This window comes from Elephantulus edwardii, unplaced genomic scaffold (assembly GCF_000299155.1).
Source record: "Elephantulus edwardii isolate Elephantulus edwardi_28Jun2011 unplaced genomic scaffold, EleEdw1.0 scaffold00133, whole genome shotgun sequence".
NCBI lineage: Eukaryota > Metazoa > Chordata > Mammalia > Macroscelidea > Macroscelididae > Elephantulus > Elephantulus edwardii.
This window is the reverse complement of record NW_006399883.1, coordinates 8,803,860-8,826,921: the sequence shown is the minus strand read 5'-3', so window position 1 is coordinate 8,826,921 and position 23,062 is coordinate 8,803,860. Positions and strand designations below refer to the sequence as shown.

At 47.2% G+C, this 23,062-nt stretch overlaps 1 protein-coding gene across 1 annotated transcript in view; it reads right to left on the bottom strand.

Moving 5' to 3' along the window:
* PDXK (pyridoxal (pyridoxine, vitamin B6) kinase) overlaps positions 1 to 23,062 on the bottom strand; it is a 38,306-nt gene continuing 15,244 nt past the window's right edge. The window contains exons 2-11 of the mRNA XM_006893944.1: positions 20,710 to 20,764; positions 13,950 to 14,054; positions 13,250 to 13,333; positions 11,354 to 11,400; positions 5,918 to 6,003; positions 4,988 to 5,033; positions 3,377 to 3,488; positions 1,639 to 1,775; positions 417 to 483; positions 1 to 113 (exon numbers count right to left, since the gene is read on the bottom strand). Coding sequence (XP_006894006.1) covers positions 1 to 113; positions 417 to 483; positions 1,639 to 1,775; positions 3,377 to 3,488; positions 4,988 to 5,033; positions 5,918 to 6,003; positions 11,354 to 11,400; positions 13,250 to 13,333; positions 13,950 to 14,054; positions 20,710 to 20,764 — 852 coding nt within the window. The remainder of the gene's footprint in view (positions 114 to 416; positions 484 to 1,638; positions 1,776 to 3,376; positions 3,489 to 4,987; positions 5,034 to 5,917; positions 6,004 to 11,353; positions 11,401 to 13,249; positions 13,334 to 13,949; positions 14,055 to 20,709; positions 20,765 to 23,062) is intronic.

Below are 23,062 nucleotides of genomic sequence, written 5' to 3'. Positions count from 1 at the left end.
TTACAGCACTGTGGCCTGCACTACAATCTCCGGGTTCTCGATGTCCCTCTTGCTCTGCACCATCCTGAGCTCTAGCTGGGCCGAGGTGGGTTTCTGCCCCTTCCCAGACTGGGCTGCAAAACATGCAAAGCGTTAATAGCAGAGGCTGATGTACGGGGCTGGCATTGCTCTGCCATTCCTCTCTCCCGTCCAAGACCCCTCCACCCCCCAAAACCATCTCTGAGGCCTGGGTCAGACACGAGCTCCTGCATTTTCTGCACTGATCCCCAGCCTTAGAGGACATGGCCAGTGGAGCCAGGGGCCCATTCACAGCAGGAGACTGTTAACATAGCCTTTCCCGTGAGACATATTTATCATGTGACCATGTAACCATTTTGAAAAAGAAAAGAGGTGTCCCCACTTCCCCTGGGCAGTACCTTTCGCACACTGGATGGTCCTCTGCAGCACGTGGTGCATAGCAGACACAGTCTTCTCACATGCCACCTGCAAAGCAGTGAAATCTGGGTCCCTGCTCACAGGGGAGGGGGCCTCGCTTGCTCCTGGAAACCTCCCATCTGCCCTGGAGGGGCTTGTGTGGATAAAAACACTAGGGTGTAGGCTTCACATTAGAGGACCCTGAGCCTCAGCATGCTTCCAGATGCTCGCCTGTTGCATGAATTGAATGTTTCTGCACCTCGCAGTGAAGACCCAGACCAAGCCCTTCACTATCCAAACTAGGATCTCTTCTCATCGAGATGGACTTGTCTTGAACAGCTTGTCTTCCTCTCAAAGGATGTGCTAGAAATCCTCCCCTCTATGCCTATTATCTAGGAATGTGTTGTCTTTGTTATGTTAATGAAATAGGATTAGTGTAGAGTATATTTCAAGAAGATATAAAAGGGGCAGAGATGGGGAAGGGGTAAAAAGTCACAGGAAGAGACTCAGGAGCAAAAGAAACAATGGTCTTCCTCCTAACCCTTCCCCTGAACTGGAGCGTCCAGCCTCCCGCAGAGCTGTGGTGGCCGCAACTGTAGAGCTGTGCTGCTAACCCAGAGCGTGAGTCTCTCTGGGGCTTTGACTCCACCAGCAGGGCAATCCCCTCCAGTGTGATTCACAGCCCTGAAAACCCATTCGAAGGTCAGCAATGAGTCAGTTCTAACTCAACAACAATGAGCTTGTTTTGAGTCTCTTAAACTATGAGAAAACAAATTCTTATTTGTGGTGTTTCTGTTATAGTAATACTATATATAGTATATATCATAACACGGTTCCTGGAGCTAAGAGCTGGACAGTTTTTACATGACTTGATGCTTCCCTGGAACATACCTTCCCAAGCCCAGAATCTCCTATGAAACCCTGCAGCCCAGGAGTGGATGTGCCAGTGAAGTGACTTTCCTCACTGGTGAGGCAAGAGTGGGAGAAAGTGGCGGAGGTGAGACACTAGGACATGGAACGTGTACCGTAGACTCCAGAGGCCCGGGCCCCTTGCCAACCCTCTCTACATCAGAGTGGAAGCAAAGCCAGCACTGGGCAGAGATGCTGATGCTATCAGGCATGCTGTTCTGTCCCCCTTTCCCCGTTGGAACTTCAAAACCAGTTTTGTCCCCCTCTCCCCAAGAGGCGGCTAGATTACTGTGGGGAGCAGTGGGCAGGACTGACCTTGAGATTGTTTGGGTGCTTGTGTGTCCAGGCCAGGAGCATGGCAGCAAAGAGGTCCCCCGTGCCAACAAAGACAGCATCCACCTTGCGCATCTCCATCCGGATCCGCTCCGTCTTCACAGAACCATCAGGCTGCCCTGGAGGATGCAGGTGAGAAGGTCTGCTGGTAAGCGAGGTGCTGGTCTACAGAGGCCCTGCTAAGGCCCGTGCCTCCCCTGCACAGCAGGTTGGAGAGGTGTTCCCAGTGACAGAGCATGAGGTGGTCTCATCCAGGTAGGTGTCCAATACCCACCCTTGTGCCAGGGTGTCCCCAGCTACCCCTAGCTGCAATCCCTTTTCCAAAGAGAATCATGAGAAAGATTTTATGGTGAAGTTGTATACTGAATGTTAATGCTGTTGTATAATGAATGTTATGCTGAATTCTAAGCCAGGCTGCTCCTTGGAGGCAAGGATTCTGAAGCTTCATCTGACCAGCCTGGAGAGGGACGTCATGCTTGGGAGGATGGAGGGACAGTGCAAAAGAGGAAGACCCTCAGGGAGATGGACTGACTCAGTGACTGGGGTAATGAGGATAGGCATGTCGGAAACAGTGAGATTGGTACGGGATAGAGCAGGGTTTAGGGCTGTTGCACATGGTGTCACTAGGATTCGCAGGTGACTTGACGGCACATAGAAACAACAAAACTTACAGCTGTGAAGACGGTCCTGTTTGGAAATAAGGAATAAGTCTTCCTGGGTCATATGAATGAGGTCTGGGGTAGAGTGGGCCCTAAACCTAACGCCTTTGGGGGTTGAGGAGGCAGATACCCTGACAATCTGAGTCCAACTCCAGGAATGCCATGAATTGCTAGCAGTCACAAGAAACTGGTAAATCAAAGACAACACAAGGAAAGGAGGCCAAATACAGAACTGAAGGCGGTGCTGCCCTCAGGGGACACTGAGTACGGACGGGTCCCCATCTCAGGCCTTCGTCTCCTGCCTTTGGTGCTATTAGCATGCACAGAAAATCAACCCAGGGAGCATTTTATACAGGCAACACAGGTTTGCTAACAAGTTCCATTCCTAAATTAAATCTACCATGTACATGCATTGGAAGAATTAATAACAGTCTGTATCTAACAACAATTAGTTGAATGTTTGACTTAATATAGTATACCTGTCTATGCATTAAAAAAGTAAACTCCCAGCTATTTATGAGAAAACATATTGACAATAGTGCAGTAATAATAATATTGTGATGTTCACTGAAAAGTGCCGCTTGTTTGTTATTATGAATAGCAGTGTGCACCTCAGATTTTAAACACAATAGAGTTACAACTATAGGCTGTATATAATTGGACAACTGTAAGCTGGGGACTGCCTATAACAACGGTCAGCAAGCAAGTGGGAATGTCTACCCAGGGAGGTGAGGCAGTTGGCGCTGTGGTAATGGGGATGGGGTGGGAGAGGCCTGTGAACACTTGCTCCGTGGAGTAACCAGTGCTGCCTGGAGCAGGTGGAGGTTGCACAAGCCTATAAATCAAGGCCCTCACCCTGTGCTCTAGGCTCCAGTTACGACAGCACGAGTGATACTTCCTTCCCAGGTTTTGTTTTCAGTGGGACCTTCCCACGAGCAGTGACGTTAGGTCCCCTTTCTTTGTATGGAGCCCAAACAGTTTCTTAGGCACCCAGGACATCTGAGCTGAATAAACCCAAGAAGAAGGATCTTCCCTTGTGGCCCAGTGCAGGAAGCACTTACTTGTCCTCTGGCTGCCAAGTGCAATCAAGTAGTCACTGCCCCTCGAGGATGGAAGATCAGAGCTGGTGATGACCACAGTGTCAGGGCCCATGGAGTGTAGCATGTCCATCACCTGTTGGGGCAGGGGTAGCAGTGAGCTTGGTTCCAGCCACGCTGAGCTGAATGGCAGGTCCCAGGCAATGGGAGCTTCTAGCTCAGCTTTCAGTCCATCTTGCACCACATGTAACCAGCATGCATGTTGCTCCCCAAATATCTTTTCTGGCAAAGCTGCTTTTTATCAGAAGGGGACACAGAGTATGGCTTGTTGGCAGGAGAAAAAGCAGAAGCTGACAGAGTGGCAACTGTCCCCTAGTCTCAGATCTCAGATGTCCCTGCTTTCTGGAGTGGAGCAGCAGTCCCAGTTCTCAAGAGCACCATCAGACTGCTAGCTCCACTCAGCACCTGCCACACCTTAGTCCAGAAAAAAAGATTTCAAAGGTCAGGCCTGGGGAGAAGGCACACGTGGGACAAAAGCCATGTACACATTCATTCCCTCCATCAAGCAACAGCTTCTACCTTCCTGATCTCTCATAAGCTATGCAATTAGCAGAAAGGTGCCCCTCAAGGAGATGTGTCAAGTCCTAACTTAAGAATTTGTGAATGTCACGTGTTTGAAAATATTGAGGTTAATTGTTAACATGAGGTGAACTGCTGCAGGGTAGGTCCTAATCCTTTATTACTGGCAGCTTTATAAAAGACAAGGAGACACCATAAAATGCAACAGGTGCAAGGCTAGGAAGACTTGGGAGCCACAGAAAGCTGGTACAGTAGCATGAAACAGATTCTCACTCAGAGCCTTAGAAGGTATCAACACTGCCAACACCCTGATTTAGACTCTCAGTCTCTGGGAGCCCTGGCAGCACAGTGATTGCTTTCTAACCTAAGGTGAACTGGGAAAAGATGTAGCTGTCATGTTTTTGTAAAGATTTTTATCCTTGTAATATTTGGAGTAGTTCCCCTCCACTATAAAGTCACTCTAAGTTGGAATCAATTTGATGGTAATGGGTTTTTACTTTCTCTGGGGGAAATCCAACAGATGCCCATTTTTATAGCAACCTTCAGGAAACGGTAACTAGAAGGTGCTAGCAGGTGCTAGGGGCTCCCTCAGTTGTGCCCATGACTCGTGTGGGCTGGAGAAGGGGCTCCCTCATTACAAGGCTTTTGTATTGGGTGCCTGCACCACTCCCTGCTGCCCACAGAGCTAGGCCTTCTCCTGTTGACACTCAGGTCACAGGTGCTGGACACACCTGTTACTGCACATGTTGAGGTGATGTCACCCTGCTGCCTCTGGGAAACATGATAGCACAGTTTAAGTGCTAAGCTGTGTATGGGATTTACTAAGTGCCAACTCAAAGCAAGTGTTCAATAAATGCTGGTAACACTATTATGAACAAGGAGACAATTATTAGCCAACATCCTGACAACTGTTGAGCTTCAGGTGACCAGCCGCATCCCTGCCATAGTCCCCCCTTTAACCCCAGAGCTTTGAGGTGGGTGGGCGTCTCCCCACGTGAGCAGCCCCACACACGCTCTCCTCCTAGACGTGTGTGATCCTCAGCAGGTCTGCCTCACCTCCAGTGCTTCTTCCTGGCTGTGGATCTTTCTGCCACTCAGTATCCTGCAAGACAGGCAGGGCGACAACATGAGACATCTCTCCAGATCCTGCCACAAGAGGCTGACAGAGTTTGTTTCTTAACAGAGTCGCACAGTACTCCCACCCCACAACCTAAGGCAGAATCTCACTTGGATCCTCTTGGTCACTGTGACAAATTCAAACCTGCCTTGCCAGTCTCAGCTGAGAATGCTCAACCACTCTGCGTATGTTTGCAAATGATCTAAGTACACTGAGAATAAAAAGCCTGGAAAAACGAAGCGTCTGTATTCATGTCTTAGTTCTTTAGTGCTGCTTTAACAAAAATACCACAGATGCGTGGCTTTAACAAACAAATGTTTTCTCAGAGTTAAGGAAGCTGGAAGTCTGAATTCAAATATCAGCTCTAGGAGAAGACACATCAGAAGATGCTCTGGTCTTTCTAGAGCTTCAAGTCCTCCTGGGAAACCTGTGGACTGGAGACGGTCTTCCCCGTCTCCATTTGTTCCCTTGCTTGTTTAATTTTTCATATCTCAAGAGAGCCTGACTGAAGACATGCCTCACATAAATCCTGCCTCTTTAAAACAAGAAAGATTACACATTCCTAAATGGGATCAGAACTACGGGCAGAGAAGTTAGGATTTGCAACATTTACGTTAGAGGGATATAACCCAGTCCATAACAACCTACTTCTGATAGAGACTAAAAGCAAGGGTTGGGTCACAGAGCTGCACTACACCTGGGGAATACGAGAGGAGCCACCCTCTCCCCAGAATGCAGACTTCTGCTCTGCACACTGAAGCAGAGTCATCCCGGGACCCCTCAGTGACCTGAGCCCCCATCCCCAGCAGACAGACAGCGCTCCTCCCTGGGCGTGTGCCCCAAAGCTTCAGCAGTTGAGGAGTACTCACTCAGCCTCAAACTGGTTCGGAGTTATGATGTCAGCAAGAGGCACGACCTTTTCTTTGTAAACTGGAAGGAGATCCTCCGGAACATACTAAAGAGAAAAAGAAATGCAGATTTGCTCACATGCAGGAGGAGGTCAATTGGGAAGCATTAGTGGGGATGCTGTTGGTACCAGATGTGAGAAACTCTACAGTCAGACCAGAGGCTGACCAACCTTCACATAGGCTGATGACTTTGCAAGATGTTGGGGGACACGGGAGGGACCTCACTATGCATGTTCACAGACAGGGAGAATCTGTTATAAGGAGCCAGAGAATATGAATTGGGTTCAGTGCAAGAGCTCATGGACCTTGGAGGTAGAGCAAAGGCGGGGGGCAGAAGAGGAGAAACAGGGCATCATTGAGTTTTCACTGCAAATGTAATGGAGAAGATGATGGAGAAGATGACATCACTGACACCATAACCTGGAGAGGGTGGTTGGGGGCTCACGAGGGGCTCAGAGGTGCTGGTCTATGTCAACTGGGGAAACCAAAACCAGATGCCATGGAGTCTGCTCTAAACCACGGTGGCCCCGTGTGTGTCAGAGAACTGTGCTCTGTAATGCATTCAATGGATGATTAGTGAACTACTAAGTAAACAGCTATTTGTCTTACAGACTCCTGGTCCAGGAGCCCTCCTCGACCTTGCTTTTCTCTGTACATGTCAATTATGATTGGTGAAAGTTAACACACCCTCTCTTCACTGAGGCTTTATTGGTAAACTGTGTGATACACAACTTTATATGGCAATTTTCTTTAATTATCATATCTGGTTAAAGAAATGTCATAGTATGTACATGCAAAAAAAGGCTGCTGCAGCAAATGTTTAGCTCTGTATGTTACTTTTGTTGTAGGTACCAGTGAGCTGACGATGACTCACGGCAACCCCATGAACAGATCTGACCCTTGCCCTATCCTGCAACACCCACACTCTCTATTATGTCACAATCTCAGCATCTTTATATTACAATTTTAAAAAGGACTCAGAAGCCAATATACATTTGCAAGACTATATTTTTCAGCTCTATGAAATAGTCCTCCAGTCTTTAGTGAAAAATCTGAGTTAACATGCTAGTTCTAAAGTTTTCCATGATTTTGTTCCCAAGGAACATTTTTACTAAATCCTTCCAGCAAATGAGGCAGCCTTGACACAGCCCTGGACCACCAAGGCCCTGCGGGTGTGGGGGTGGATCAGGTACAGCCAGGACAGAAGCCAGCTGGATATATTGACTAATGTTTACACTGGTCTTGGTTCACAAGGGTGCATAAATAATAAAAATCAAAAGGAAAGACCCTCGGGTCTCAGTGAACTGTGCAACTCAGAAAGCAACCACCAGAGCTTCCTGAGGGCATGCATCGCTGGAGTGGCCTGCAGGGGGCAGCACACAGAGAAAATACAAAGGGTGCTGGTGCAAGGAACCTTCTAGAAAATAGGCCCAGGAGAAAGTGGGTGTAAAACTAGGCAGACTGCCTCACATGATGAAATGCCCACCAACACTCTAAACTCCACTCCTGCCTGAGTGGGAGACAGGACAGACGCAGTTGCTGGGTCAGGCAAGGACAACAGCTCTGACATGCCCTGGTGGTGGTGGGCAACTGACCACCAGCACCTTGTTCCCAGTAGATTTGTAGCCCTAAGTGGCAAATCTGAACAGTAACAGTAAAGGCACAGTGCATCAGAGTCATGTGGATGCTAAACTGCTGAATTTAAGATCTGCTGAGGTGGATCATCTCTGAGCCCCTTCGATCTCTAAAATCGTGGGCTCTTCTAATAGCCACAGGAGGATTTGTACCCATATTTTCTATATACCCAATTATTTTCTATAGCACTCTCTTTATATCTCAGTGCTGTAAGTCACAGCCTATGGATAAGAAATGTTATTACATTTTTAACAGGAGGAAATAATAAAAGTATTAAATTCCGATTTCAGTGTCCATAAAGCTTGAATATTCCTGAACACAGCTGTGTCTGTTCCTTTATGTGCTATCCACAGCTACTCTCAAACTACAACATGAACATATAACAGACATGCATGGTCTGCAAAGTCTAGTCTTCCTACAAGGATGTCATTTATCCGGGTGGCAGTAAGACATTTAGAGGCCTCTGCCCCTGCGTGGTGTAACTGGTTAGTGTACTTGGCTACTAACTTAAAGGTTGGTAGTTAATGAAAGACCTGGTGAAACAACTATTTTCCAAAAGGTCACAGCCATTGAGACCACTGTGGTGCACAGTTCAACTCTAGCACACAGAAGATTGCCATGAGCCGGAGGTGTGGTTTGGTGGGCGTTCACCAGGAGAATCCTTCTCTCCTATGTGGGGAAGAGGAGTTCAATTCCTGTCCAGGAGGACTCATGCTATGCTGTTGGTGTTGTCAGGTAAAGTACATCTCATAGTGACCCTATGAATATCCTGTGTCGTCCTCATCATCTCTGACACACTAGAGAGCACTGTTCTCAAGTCATTGTGTCACTCTTTCTCGTTCGGGCCTACCTCTCCTTCACTGACCCTCCATCTTTCCAAATGTGATGTGCTTTTCCAAGGAATAGCCTCTCTCAGCAACACGTCCAAAGTATAAAAGATGAAGCTTCACCATCTTTGCCTCTAAGGAGTATTCTGGCTGAACTTTCTCCAAATGTTTTCTGTTGTTTTGGTAGTCCATGGGATATTCACTACTATTCTCCAATTCTTCTGTCATTTTTATTCATTATCCAGATCTCAGATGCAAAACAGGTGATTGAGAAGACCATGGCCTGAAACAGGCACACCTCAGTCTTCAAAGTGACATCATTGCTCTTCAGCATTTTGGAGAGGACAGGGACTTGCAAAATGCAGTATGTCTCCTGATTTCCTGACTGCTGGAACCAGGGGTGTTGACTGTTGATCCAAACAAAATGAAAGGTTCAATCCTTTATTTGTCATGATGCTGACTGTTGATTCTGTGGTGAGGACCTTTCTTTTCTTAAAATTTTATTTTATTATTTTTTTGTGTGTGTACCATCAATCAAATCAGATCTGACTGGTACAGGAGGAGACTGCCCCTCCTTCTCCAGCAGAACATCTGGTGGATTTGAACCATGTACCTCTGGGATTGCGGTGCAGCTTTTTGCCACTAGGCCACCAGAACTCCCTTTCTTTTCTTGATGTTGAGATGTAATCTATCTTGAAGGCTATAGTCCTTAATCTTCAGCAGAAAGTAAGCAAAGTTGTATCACCTGCAAAACGCAGGTTTTATTGATGAGTCTTCCCCCAATCCTGATGCCACATTCTTCTTCATAGAGCCTGTTGTTATTGTTATGTGCCATCAAGGCATCTGTGACTCAGCAACCCCATGTACAACAACTCTGAACCCTGCTCTATCCTCTGCCAACCTTAGATTTTCTCTGACACACCTACCCCCATTACCCCAGTCACTGAGTCAACCCATTCCATCAAGGGTCTTCCTCTCTTCCCAAGCATGATGTCTCTCTCCAAGGACTGGTCCCTCCTTGCAACATGCCCAAAGTATGACAGCTTCAAAATCCGTGCCTCCAAAGAGAAACCCTGGTTTCACTCTCTGGCTTCATGAACTATGTTGTTGTTGTTATGTGCCATCGAGTCATTTGCAACTCATAGCGACCCTATGTACAAGAGCCCTAAACACTGTTCTATCCTGTGCCAACCTCGCTTTCTCAAACACATTCATTCCCATCACTCTACTCACAGAATCGATCCATCTCATCGAAGGTCTTCCTCTCCTGTGCCGTTCCTCCACTATCCCAAACATGATGTCCCTCTCCAAGGACCAGTCCCTCCTTGAAACATGCCCAAAGTATGTCAGACGAAGCTTCAGAATCCTTGATTTCAGGGAACATTTTGGCTTCACCCTCTCCAGGACAAACCTGTTTGTTCTCCTAGCAGTCCATGGTATATTCAACACTGTTCTCAAGCACCACAGCTCAAAGGCATCCATTCTCTTTCTATCATCCCTATTCACTGTCCAACTCTGATGCATAGCACGTAATTGCAAAGACTATAGCCTGGATCAGGTGCACATTAGTCTCCAGCCTGACGTCGTTGCACTTCAGTACTCTTGAGAGGTCCCTCACAGCTGACTTTCTCAATGCAATTAGTCTCCTGATTTCCTGGCTGCTGTTACCAAGAGTGTTGACTGTGGAACCAAGTAAGCTAAAAGTATTAACTATCTCAGTCTCTTCACCATCCATACTGATGCTGCCAATTGGCCCAGTGGTGAGAATCTTTGTTTTCTTGATATTGAGCCTAAATCTACACTGAAGGCTGCAGTCCTTGACCTTCTGCAGCAAGTGCTTCAGGTTCTCCTCAGTTTCAGCATGCAGGGTTGTGTCATCTGCATAACAGGTTGTTGGTGATTCTTCCACCAATCCTGATGCCACATTCCTCCTCGTATAGCCCATTGTCTCAGATGATCTGTTCTGCATGCAGATTGAAAAGTTATGGAGACAACATACATCCCTGACAGACTCCTCTCTTTTTTGAACCGTCTTGATTTTGAACAGTCTTGATTTTGAACCGTCCAGTGTCTCCCTGCTCTGTTCTGATGACTGCCTCTTGGTACAAGTATAAGTTTCGCATTAGCACAATCAAATGTTCTGGCAGGGTCAGCCATAGCTTGTTGTGATTCACACAGTCAAAAGCCTTCGCATAGTCAATGAAGCACAGAAAGACATTCTTCTGGTATTCTCTGCTTTCTGCCAAGATCCATCTAACATTAGCTATAATATCCCTAGTACCGCAACCTCTTCTAAATCCAGCCTGCAAATCTGGCAGTTCTCTGTTGACATATTGTTACAAACGTTTTTGGACAATTTTCTGAAGAATCTTGCTTGCATGTGATACCAATGATATTGTTCAATAATTTCCACACTCTGTTGGGAACTATAGCATGCAGATTCATAAGTATGGAGAGAGAATACAACCATGATGTACATCCTTCCTGGTTTTAAACCATGTAATAATGTTCCCTTGTTTAGGCAATAGCTTCTTGGTCTAGATTCTGTATGAGCACAATCAAGTGTTCTAGGATTCTCATTCTTCTCAATGCTAGCCATAATTTATTACAATCCACAAAATCAAATGCTTTGTATGATCATTAAAACACAAATAGACATTCTTCTGGTATTCTCTTCTTTTAGCCAGGATGCCTCTGACATCAGCAGTGACAAACTATTTGCTAGTGGATGTTGTCATGTGGCTATGATGCTGAACAGATATAGCAGAACTTCCAAACTAAGATGAAGAAAGGCTTGGTACTTTTTTTTTTAATAAAAATCAGCAAGTGACAATAACAGTCAGGAGTTAGGTCAAGAAGAGCTCACAACAAGCCGGGTTTGAGAGGAGCTGAAACAACTGCCTCATGGCAGGTAAGTTCATGCAGATTTACTCACCATTGAGCCTTCACCATTCCACTTGTCTCCCATCACTGGGTCGCACACTGCAGGAGACACAAGGCATTTTATCACCAAAGTGGTCATGACAAGTAACAAGGTCTTGACATTGTTTTCTAATTCCATGTGCATATTAATGCATAACTGCAAGCCTAGGGGGACACTGTCACCCACTCTCACCCTTTATCCTGTGATGCTGCATTTCTCATTGTCCAAGACTACCAAGTGCTATGGCTAATTTCTGTTTGATTTATTGTCAATTGTACATCTCTCCAAAGGGTGAATATGGTCTAGTATCTGTCAGAGGGGCACAGCAGCCCATTCCCTGCCTGGACCCCAGCCCATCCATTCTCACAAGCCATGCTTGGGCAATGGTCACAGTGTGGATAGGCAGTTTGCCCTTTTCAGGTATCAGTTAGACTAGCAATGTCTGAGGACCACAGGTGTCAGGGAGTCCTGGCTCCTGAGAGAGAAGCATTCATCTCAGAGATGGGGCTGACACTGCAATGCCTCCTCTATGGTGAAAAAGTAAGTTCAGCAAACAACAAATGTTGGTGAGGTTGTGGAGAAACCGGAAGCTTTATTCACTGTTGAGGGGAGTGTAAAATGGTGCAGCCACTATGGAAGGCTGTATGGCGCTTTCTCATAAAGTTGGAAACAGAAATATCATTTGACCCAGCAATACCACTACTGGGAATACACCCATAACCATCACCCAAGCAGATATATGCACACCCATGTTTATTGCGGCTTAGTTCACAATAGCAAAGAGTTGGAAACAACCCAAGTGCCCATCAACAAATGAATGGATGGAGAAGCTGTGGTATATTCACACAATGGAATACTATGCTGCACTGAAAACAAGGAACTCATGAAATAATATACAAAATGGGTGACCCTGAAGGACATTATGTCACCATAATGAACTATCTCAGTCACAAAAGGACAAATACTGCATGGTGCCACTGTTGTAAAACGGGACTGACATCAGGGTTCAGGGGAATCTAAGTGGGGATAAGTAATATATACTGCATTGAAATAGATGAGGGAGAGAATTATTTAGGAGGAATATATGATTAGGTATTATCGTCATGACAAGTCGAGAATGAAAGCTACATAGTGGAGTGGACCTAGGGGGAGGGGGAGAATGTATAACAATGAAAGAACTGTGTTTTTTTTTTTTACTTTTCAAAGAGAAAAGTGAACTGAGGGGGGGAGGGGTGGGAAGGGAGGAAAGTGTGCAACGATGAATGAATGGAAATCCAAAGTCTCTCTAAATTTTCATTAAAATAAATTTAAAAAAAAAAGAAAGAAAGAAAAAGCAGGTTCATTGCTGCTGAGGCCTCTGAGGGAAGCACAAACACTGCAGACCCAAGACATAGCCACGTCCTGACAGCCAGGTCGCTGTGCACGGACATAGAGGGTCACATTGGCTGCTGGGGGATCCCTAACAACTGGGGACACAGGCTTAATCAAAGGGGAGGAGTATTTACTGTCATTTACCAAGACGGCTCTGTCACCATGCTGTTATACAGTGGCCACAGGTCAGATGGGCCTGAACGTGGATCTGCATTGGCCATGTGCTCTGCCGGGGTAGCACCCCACCCCTTTTTCTCTTTGTGGTCAATGGTGGCTACACTATTCACAGCTGCGGGGACTGGGCCATGTCAGGCCTTAATAACTGACATTGATTACTGACATCCCACCAGGCTCATTAACACTGATTAGCCCCTAGGAAGTCTCTAGGGTTCAAAGGCCCACATCTTTGCACCCAATAGACATAGAGCTCAGGGAAAGGGGAGGGGGGACATAGTGGCGGCGGCTAAGGAAGGGGACTGGGGCACGAGCCCTGGAGTTCTGGGCCAGTCCTGTGCCCAGCAGTGGGACAGCACCTACCATACACGAGGCTGGAGTTCTGCTGCTTCAGCTCCCGCACGATGTCCACCACCATGGCCAGGAAGGATGCGTCCCGGGTGTAGCCTGTGGGGAGTAATCCATGACTCACACCATGGCAGTCCACAAAGGCCACAAACTACAAGGCATTCAAGTGCCCATCCCAGTTGCCCAAAAGATTCAGCTGCTAACTTGAAAGTCCGGATATTGAGTTCACTCAGAGGGACCTCAGAAGAAAGGCCTGGAGATCTACTATGATGAAATCAGCTACTGAAAACCCCACGAAACTAGTTCTGCTCTGACCAACATGGGGTCGTCATGAGTGTGCATTGGTTAAAGATGGCAATTGGTTTTGGCATGTAGTTCACAAACAAAACCAATATGATTTTGCTTAAAATTTCTTTTTCTTACCATCATGTCTTCAGTCCCACTTGAGCAGCCTCCCCCAACACCCCATCAGTCCCTCTGAAGAGCAAAGGTCTCAGGTATGGCAGGCTTTGGCACAGTCAGGACAGTCATCAGAACTCCAAGGCTACTGGAGTGTGATGGTCCCTTGAGCACCAGTGAGTTTTTAGGGCACACTCTTGTCCTTCCCTGAGGGGCATGTGAGGTGAAGTTGAGGACGCTTGAGCACTTCCCCATCCCACCCTGACCAGATCCAGGCACACAGGCACCCTGCCCTGAACTTGCTGTGAGCTCTTACCCGTGAGCACGTAGTCATACTTGTTCACGTTGTTCAGCTTGAGGCCTTCATACAACTCGTGGAGCTCGTCGGAGTTCAGCACTTGGCCCTTCCAGTGGGCATATCCTGAGGGAAGAGCAGGACCCTCAGGACATTGACATGGCATGTAGTCAAGTACAGTTCACACAACATACAGTTTCTCTGATGACAGGTGCACAATCCCCTCCTCTGAGGGATGGAGGTAGCAGTCATGGGGCTGATGCAGGGCACACGGCCAGAACAAGCTGCCTGTCTGTATCTGTGCCCACCTTGTCCCATGAGACCATGTGTGCCTTTCAGCTTTCTGGGGTCACTACTACTAATACTGGCATCATCAGTCCCCACCCAATGGGCTCATGCTCAGGTCCTTCTCAAAGTACTCAACCAATCAAGGCCGACAAGCTCCTGGGCCAGCCTAAAGCATTGAGGGAATCACTTCACCTTTATCTGGGCATGGGAACATCTTGGAAACACCCATCATTGGTGACCATGTCTCAGGGAGTTGTTACTCCACATGTCACATTCCCACCAGAGTGCTCTTTGGAGGTAAGGACGGTGAAGCTAGGTCTCTCATCTTTGAGCATGTTGCTAGGGAAAACTGTTTCTTGGAAGGGGATATCATACTTGGAAAGATGTAAGTCAGCAAAAGAGAGGAAGACTCCCAACGAGATGGACTGATGCAGTGACTGCAGCAATGGGCTCAAGTGTGTCATCAGGAGGATGAACAGGACAGGGCAAGGTTTGGGTTCATAGAATTAATACGAGTTGTACTCGACTTAATGGCACCTAATGACAGTAGGGATCGGTCCTTGGAGAAGGACACAATGCTTGGGAGGGTGGAGGGACACCACAGGAGGGGAAGGTCCTCTATGAGGTGGATTGATTCAGTGACTGGGATAATCGGGATGGGAGTGTCAGAGACACTGTGTGATTGGCACAGGACAGAGCAGAGTTTAGGTCTGTTGTACATAGGGCCGCTATGAGTCGCAAGTGACTCAAAGGCACATAACAAGTAGAGTGGCATCCACTTCCTCAACAACATGCCTCTGGAAACTATGAACAATAGTTATAGAAAGGCTTCAGGTCTTTTGTTCATAGGGTAGCTGAATCATGCAATCAACGATGACAGTAGGCAGCAGAAGATGGGGCTCATTATCTCCCCTGGCCTGCAACCTGGCCCCATGAGGTAAGCCTGTTACACGGAAAACTAGTTTTCCAAGGATGCTAGCAGAGATCATGTGGATCAGAATAAACCACAATCAGGCATTACTGCAGAATGAACTGCGGCCCCTATATTGTGCACCTGCCTGAGGCCCTGACCAGATCCTGGATATGAGGTTCTCTATAATCCCCCACAAGACAGATATGATGATGTGCAAGCAGCAGCCTCCCCAGGGTGACGTGGGACCCTGAGCACTCAAGGTGTCCTTTGGTACCACTCAGAGGAACAGACCAGGTCACACCAGGTGAAGCCATACCAGGCACTCTGCATTGTTCCTTTGAAAAACCAGCCCTGTATCCCTGACACCACAAGGGGTCTTCTGAGCCTCCACAATCTCTTCACATGATTATTAAAGCCCTCAGAAAACCAGCTGGAGGGTCAGCAATGAGAAGGTTGAGTTTTATTTCTTCCTTAATCATATTTCTAGACATAAGCTATTGAATCTTGTACCTATTTTTCTATAATGACAAGGACCATCGATCCTAAATAGATTAGATCTGCTGCACAGGAGATCTGCCTTTTCTCAGACGAAAGGAATATTGTTCTAGGTTAAAGGGAGTTACTTGGAAAGGTTGTGCTGTTGTAATGGACCATCAAGTTGGAACCAAGCCATAGCCGACCCTCCAGTAGGTCTTCAGAGGCAATAAATCTCACGAGAGGAGACTGCCCATCTTTCTCCTGCAGAGCAGTTGGTGGATTCGAGCCGTGAGCCTTCGGGATTGCAGAGCAGCTTCTTACCACCAACCCACCAAGGTAGACTCCCTTATTTCCTGTATATTCCGAAGCAAGCTCTTCCAGTGCAGTTTACTATCTCTGAAAACCTGCTGGAGGAGCAGCTATGGATCGGTTCCAACTCCACAGTATATACAATAAAAATATTTACACGCAATCCAAGACCTTTGATTTTTAGACTTTCATACAACGCTCACCAGGGCGCTGGTACTGAAATCACTGTTACTCTTACCCGTGAGCACGTAGTCATACTTGTTCACGTTGTTCAGCTTGAGGCCTTCATACAACTCAATACAAAATAAAGAATAAAAGGCCTTTTAACATGACTTGTATTGAGTGGCCTTGAAGTGACCTTACAGGCCCTCTGGAATTTTCCAACAGTCCCTATGTTGTAACCAAGCGGCAACACAGATGCAATCATCGTAAGGAGAAAGAGGAAGAGCATGAGGAAAGGAACTGCCTCCACGTTACCAGGCAACCGGGCAGATCCACGCTGGCACTTGCTAAGATGGAGGTGCCAAAATCTTCCAACTTTCAGAAAGAATTAGGACTGAGGATTAAGCCTCAGTCCCTCTGTCACCAGAGGAAACCAAAGGCCCCATGAATAAGGGAAGTTCAATGTGGAAATAAAAAGCACTGTATTTCCTTGTGGGGGGAGGAGTGGTCTCAGATTCAGTGAGACTGTGAACCCTGTAACTCTTGCACCGAGATGAGAAAAAGCTCTGGGGCCTAAGGTGACCATCAGTGGGCTCCTTGCCCAAGCCTGACAATAGCTAAGTCCCTTCACGGTCCCTGTTGTATGTGACAATGTGGCTGTACTAATGTGCACCACTGTCATCTTTTGCCTCCAGGCCCTGAGGAAAGGATGGCTGCAGTCAGAACCACAGTGGATGGGGCCCGCAGAGGCCATGATATGGACTACAGCTAAGAGCCTGGCCATTTGGCCACTAACAACCCCAGACTGACAGATAAAACAAGGCCACAGGTAAAAACACATTCCACTTCTGGGAAGGTCCTGTTATTTGGGTGGATGGCCACCATGCTCCCATGCTGAGAGCAGAAACCGAGAGATCTCTGTCAAATGAGGGTAGGTGTTTGTTTAACAAGGTGAACTGAAAGTCCTATCCCCTCTGGTCCTGGCCTGTCTTTGATGCTGACGGGGTGGGGGTGGGGAGTGGTTTAGCCCTAGGAAAGCCTGAGACTCCCACAATGACCTGAGGTGGGAAGAATGGTTCTTTGGATTTCCAGACATTCTCCCAACAACACTGAGCTGAACACAATGTGTAGGCGCAGGAAAGAAGGAGAGAGGGCCAGCACCTTCCCAGAGCAGAGCAATGCCCTTCCCTAATTATGTAAGGGGATGCTCAGATTTCACACCTCGTTAGCACCCTCTTGTCTAGCCCCATGGCTTACAAAGGCTCAGGGTGACAAGGTCCTTCCAGGGCAGGAAGAGAGTAAATTCAGAGCCTCTGGTCAACTATTCTGCTTAGAGATAGAAGAGTACAGAGAGGCCAAGTCACCTTAAGGAACACAGCTGCTCTCCACCCTCCACTTCGGAGTAGTCCTGGCACTTGATTCACTGCCGGCCTGTCCCTCCTCCTCAGTCCTCAGCTTCCCTCTCTAGCCCTGTGGGGTCGGCTCCAACCCACCATCACCTTCAGTGGCTGTCCTCTACCTACCAACACTAGATCTGTCTGTCCAAACACCAGGCTAAGTCATGCTCCTTTCAGAATTCCCCAGAGCAGGAATCTTCGGCCACAGTAAGCTTGAGTAGTAACTGAGGGATTCCGACCAGAGTTAGAGCACAGATCCCTTAAAAGCTGGTGTTGCTCTCCTTGAGAGCCCAGAGGAACAGCTCTGAGGTAGAAAAGGAACAGGGGATGGTTTTACCCACCTTAGGGGGCACTGGAGGAGTGGGCAGGAGGATGTGTACAAGAGCTCACATGACACTCAGAAAGGACATGTGCATGGTTGGTCCTGGGCTGAAGTCTGGGAACCTGAACTTCAGAAAGGGTCCCTTCATTGAGGTCCACTGTGTGTAAAGTGTAGCTGAACCCTGCTTTCCTCCATGGAATTGTGGTACATACCACACAGAGGATACCTGTGTGGCCAGTGCCAATAAAGACCCTGAAAACCGGGCCTCTGATGAGCTTTGCTGGTAGATGCTTCTTCACAGGCAATGCCACAGTCCTTGCTGCAGAACTAAGCTCGTCTGCTGTCTCTACAGGAAGAGGACTTTGCTTGTGCAAAGTATCCCTAGACTTCTGCTGTGCCTTCTTTTTGCTCATTTTGATCAGTGTGCTTTTATTGGGTAAAATCACAGCTGTGAGTAGGACTCCAGCTGAGTCTTCCCAGTGAATCCCTAAAGCTGGGTTTGGCCTTGGAAACTCCAGCACAGTGGAAGTCCTGCCTCAGGACACCAAGGCTATGCCAGCCCCGCTGACAGTTTCCTCAGTCTCTCTCAATTCCCCAAACCTCCTGACCCTGGACCCTAATTAACGTGGACCCTTCCTAGCCATGGCCAGCAATGGCAGCATCATCTGAAGCTTTCCTACATTGCAGAACTGAGCTGCCCCATGAGGTTTCCTAGGCTTGTGATGCTTACAGGTGCAGACCACCAGATTTCTTCACCACTGGGGGGGTTTGAACTGCTGACCTTTTGTTTACTAAGGTCAAGGTGTTTACTATCTGGCCTTTCTAGACAAAGTGTTCTACCCCCTGTTCAGCTAGGAAGCTGGACTCTGTGGCTTCAGACTTAAATGTGACCTCTGCTCAACATGTGACAGGTATGCCACATGATCAACCCAGAGAAATCCAAATCAAAACCAGACTATCTCACCCTCTAGTATGGTAAGTGAGTTAGACTGGGGACATTCTCTTTGAGATCACCAGTTCCCCATCAACTAACAAGGCTCAAAGTGGGCCGAGAGGGGACCCAAGCCCAGCTCACTGACCTGTCAGGCCAGGGGGTCCCCTCATCCTGGAATCCTAGGGCAAAGGAGTCTGAGACAACTACGTTTATGTTGATTATAGCACAACACTCAGAAATAAATCTGAGTTTCCAAATGTTCATGCTTCGATCTTCCATTCCATTCTAGGAATTTGTGTGTAGTGATGTACACTGCACAACTGTTTAAGAAATGTCCCTAAAACAACTATGAGCTATCATCTCACTCCAGTCAGGATAGCAAAATTTAGCAGAACAGCAAGCAACAAATGCTGGCAAGGTTTGGAGAAACTGGAACTCTTTTTCGCTGTTGGTGGGAGTGTAAAATGGTGCAACCACTGTGGAAGGCAGTATGGCACTTTCTCAAAAAGTTGCAAATAGAGATATCATTTGGCCCAGCAATTCCACTACTGAGAATATACCCCAAAGAGACCATAACTGACATCCAAGCAGATATATATGCACACCCACTTTTATCGCGGCTTTCTTCACAATAGCAAGGAGTTGGAAACAACATATGTGCCCATCAACAAACAAATGAATAGAGAAACTGGTATATTCACACAATGGAATACTACGCTGCACTGAAAACAAGGAACTCATGAAGTAGTATACAAAATGGGTGACCCTGGAGGACATTATGCTGAGTGAAGTATCTCAGTCACAAAAGGACAAATACTGCATGGTGCCACTATTGGAACGACATCGGGGTTGGGGAGAGACTGAGAAAGATGAGTTCAATAATATATACTGCATTGAAACAGATGAGGGAGAAAACTGTTTAAAAGGGATATGTGATTAGGTATTTTTGTTAGGACAGGAGTCCAGAGCGAAGGCTGCATAGTGGAGTGGACCTGGGGGAGGGTTTGTAAAACAAAGAATTTTACTTTTCCAAGAGGGTAGTGTACTAGGGGGGAGGGTTGGAAGGTAGAATAGTGCAACAATGAATGAATGGAAACGCAAAGTCTCTGTAAATTTTCATTGAAATTAATAACTTTTTAAAAATTGCCTTGAATGATAAAAAGTCCCAAATCAACTTCAATGGAGAGTAAATTTTATATGTATAATTTGTTGTGTGCCAAGTCAGAACCAACTCATAGCTGACCTCCATTGGGTTTTCAAAGGCAGTAAATTACGCAGGAAGACTGTCCATCCTTCTAAGGAGCAGCTGGTGTATTCAAACTGTATACCCTTGGAATTATAGCACAGCATCTTACCACCAAACCACCAGAGCTCCCTATAATGTTGTTGTTGAATACCCCTGAGTCAGAACTGACCCATAGTTGACCCTCCAGTAGGTTTGCAGAGGCAATAAATTGCACGCGAGTTGACTGCCCACCTTTCTCCTTCGTAACTGGTGGATTCAAACTGCGTGCCTTTAGGTTAACAGTGCAGCTCCTTACCACTAGGCCACCAGAGCTCCCTTAGAGCCATCAGAGGGAGCATGGCCCATGGACACCCTGATTTTAGACTTTTCTCTCCAGAAAGGGACCTCTGGGGCATCGTCTATACAGAGAGTAGGCTGCACCTTTATGGCAAATCAAATTTACCTGCTGCTTCTCAGAGGAAAGATGGGCAGTTTCCTCTCGGTCAATGTACAGCCTCAGACGCCCAATTGAGTGTTAACAATGAGTCAGTTTTGACTCAACAGCAATGAGATTTTTTAGAACTGAACAACCATGAAAGAACACATTCATGCTGTTTTGCTTTGAGAAGCCTGGTTTGCGATACTTAAGTCATGGCAGCCCTGAGTGCGCTCATCTAAGGCCTCAGAATGTTTCATTCCCCTTAGTATAACAAGGCAATCACAACTCCATCTCTAACTATGGCCAAAGTATTACCTGTGTGGTTTGAAAACTGCACAGAGTTAAGGGCGTCGATTTCAAATCCAAGCACCTGCAAGATAGAAAGGGAACTGGGTGTAAGAGAGCAGTAGTTTGTGATGATGCATTTAACTCACACAGGCACTGGAATTGACTTAGAAGCAACTGGGGAAGGAGAGCTGGAGGCTATGGAGGACTGGCACCCTCGGGCTGTAGCAGAAGAGGTAATGTGGTAACAGGAACTACTCACTCCAAGGTTTCTGGTAATGAGTACCCTTGGCTCCTCTCTTAAGCTCAGAAAAGATATACTTCTGAGCAACCAGCCAGCACAGTAGGGTCAAGGAGCCTAGTACCTGCTCAGCTGCCTAGGAGGGGCTTCTAGGATCATTTGAAGGCTAGCTGTCTGAACACTGAAAATGGACACAAAGACCATCTTGGCTGAGAGGCCAGTGCCTTTGAGCCCTAGCTCTTGTGAGGAAGTAGCCCACCTTGGCAGGAAAAGGCCACATGCCTGGTGTCTGAGGTCTCCATACACATGCTCACGCAGCCACGCTCACCGCCACATACTGCCTGTCAGTGAGGAACTGGCCTCACCTTGTTGAACCAGAGCCACCAGCCCTCAGGGAAGTCAATTCTGCCACTTTTCAAGACTCAGCCTGCCTCTCAGGTCCTGCTCAGCCAGGGTGGTGGACAGAGGCCACCTGCTTCCTGAACCCCACTGCCTGGGTCCCATGTGACCCTAGAATGTTCCTCTAAAAAGAGTGGCAGGGCCTCTTCCACTGGCACTGAATACCAAAGCTGCAGAAGGGGATATTGGGGGAGACAGAGGAGGGGAAGGGATATCTCTGTTGCCATAGGAGCCACACTCTCAATTTTTAACACATTTACTTAGAGCATACAGTGCAGTTTACTGGGGGCGGGAAATAAAGCTATCACTATTTAAAAGCTGATTTTAAAAGCAGTTCTTGTTAATGAAAGGGAAGAAAAGACTATGTCTAAAACACCTAGGTGTCTAAATGAGCAAATAGTGACAACTGCCTGTCCACGATATGTGATATGCGAGTTTTTCTTTTGTGAGCAAGTAAGGTTCCACACTGATTTGCAGGACTTGACTTTACTGGAATCGTCTCCATGGCCCTGAGTGAGGCTACCAACCTAACAGCTTTGAATATCTACTCCCCATCCCTCCCAGCTGCCATAGAAACTCTCTGAGCAAAAGCCCCAGCCCAACTGGGTCTTTCAGTTCAGGGTGAGAGACAAAGCCATCTGGATGATCTACTGCTCAATGCCACAGGGCAGAGGTAGAAAAAAGAGAAACTGATCAAGGTGAGCAGGTTACAGCAGGTGTGTGATGTCTTCTGGACCCCAAGGGACTGCCAGCAAATCCTCCCACGTTATCAAAAAAGGTGTCCCTTTCAAGAGCAATCAATAAGAGAGGTGATAGTACTCAGGCCTTCTGTACCCTCCCATGTCCACACGAAAAAGGTGGCCTGGAGATACTGGGGCTCATACACAGACTCAACGACAGCTTATTCCTGGGCCAGCTGAGTTCAAATCAGCTCTCAGCCTCAACCTCAGAGCCTCAGAAAATGTCACATATCACATCAAACATGTTTAAACTGGAGTCATTGCTGGTTGAGAGCTGACTTGTCACAGACACCCTCAAACTACCACCACTGGGAGGGTCCTCCGTCCGTGGATTCTCACACACAGGTAGGCATTCTTCATGCTTTCTTCATTAACCCTAGCCCAACCTCAAGCCTCCTCCTGGCCCCATAGAACGTGCTATCTCCCCATCTCCATATCCACTCCTGTCCAGGTCTGAGCAGGCATCGTGGGCAGTTCATGCCCACAGCCGATGCCCCCCGGAGACAGATCAAATAATCTCTGAGACAGGGAAGTCAGAGTTGTGGGGAGAGCTACCTGAAGGCTGCCTCAAGAAGAGACGAGCTGACCTTAAGATTGGCCCAGCAGGGTAACACTTGAGGCCAAGAACCTTAAAATCCTTTCAAGCCAACTGCCAGGATTGCTGGTGAAATTGCAAAGAGCACTCTTTCGATCTTTTCTACCCCACTGTTCTAAGAAAATGAAGCAAAGGATTTTCAAAGAGCTCAAGCTATAAAAAAAACAAAAACCCAACAAAAAAGACAACACTGTAGGTCTTTACAGCATACATTTTGTTAAGTCTTCAGTGTCTATAGAAAGGACCCTGAAAAGATAAGAGCCACCTTTATCTACAGAGTCCCTTGAAGACAGTCAGAGAGAGAGACAGGATACTGTGTGTGAAAGGCAGAGTGCGTGAGATGGCAAGAGTGTGAGAGACACAGAGAAAGAATCCCCAGAACCAGGGGAATGTTTGACGCAGTGGCCA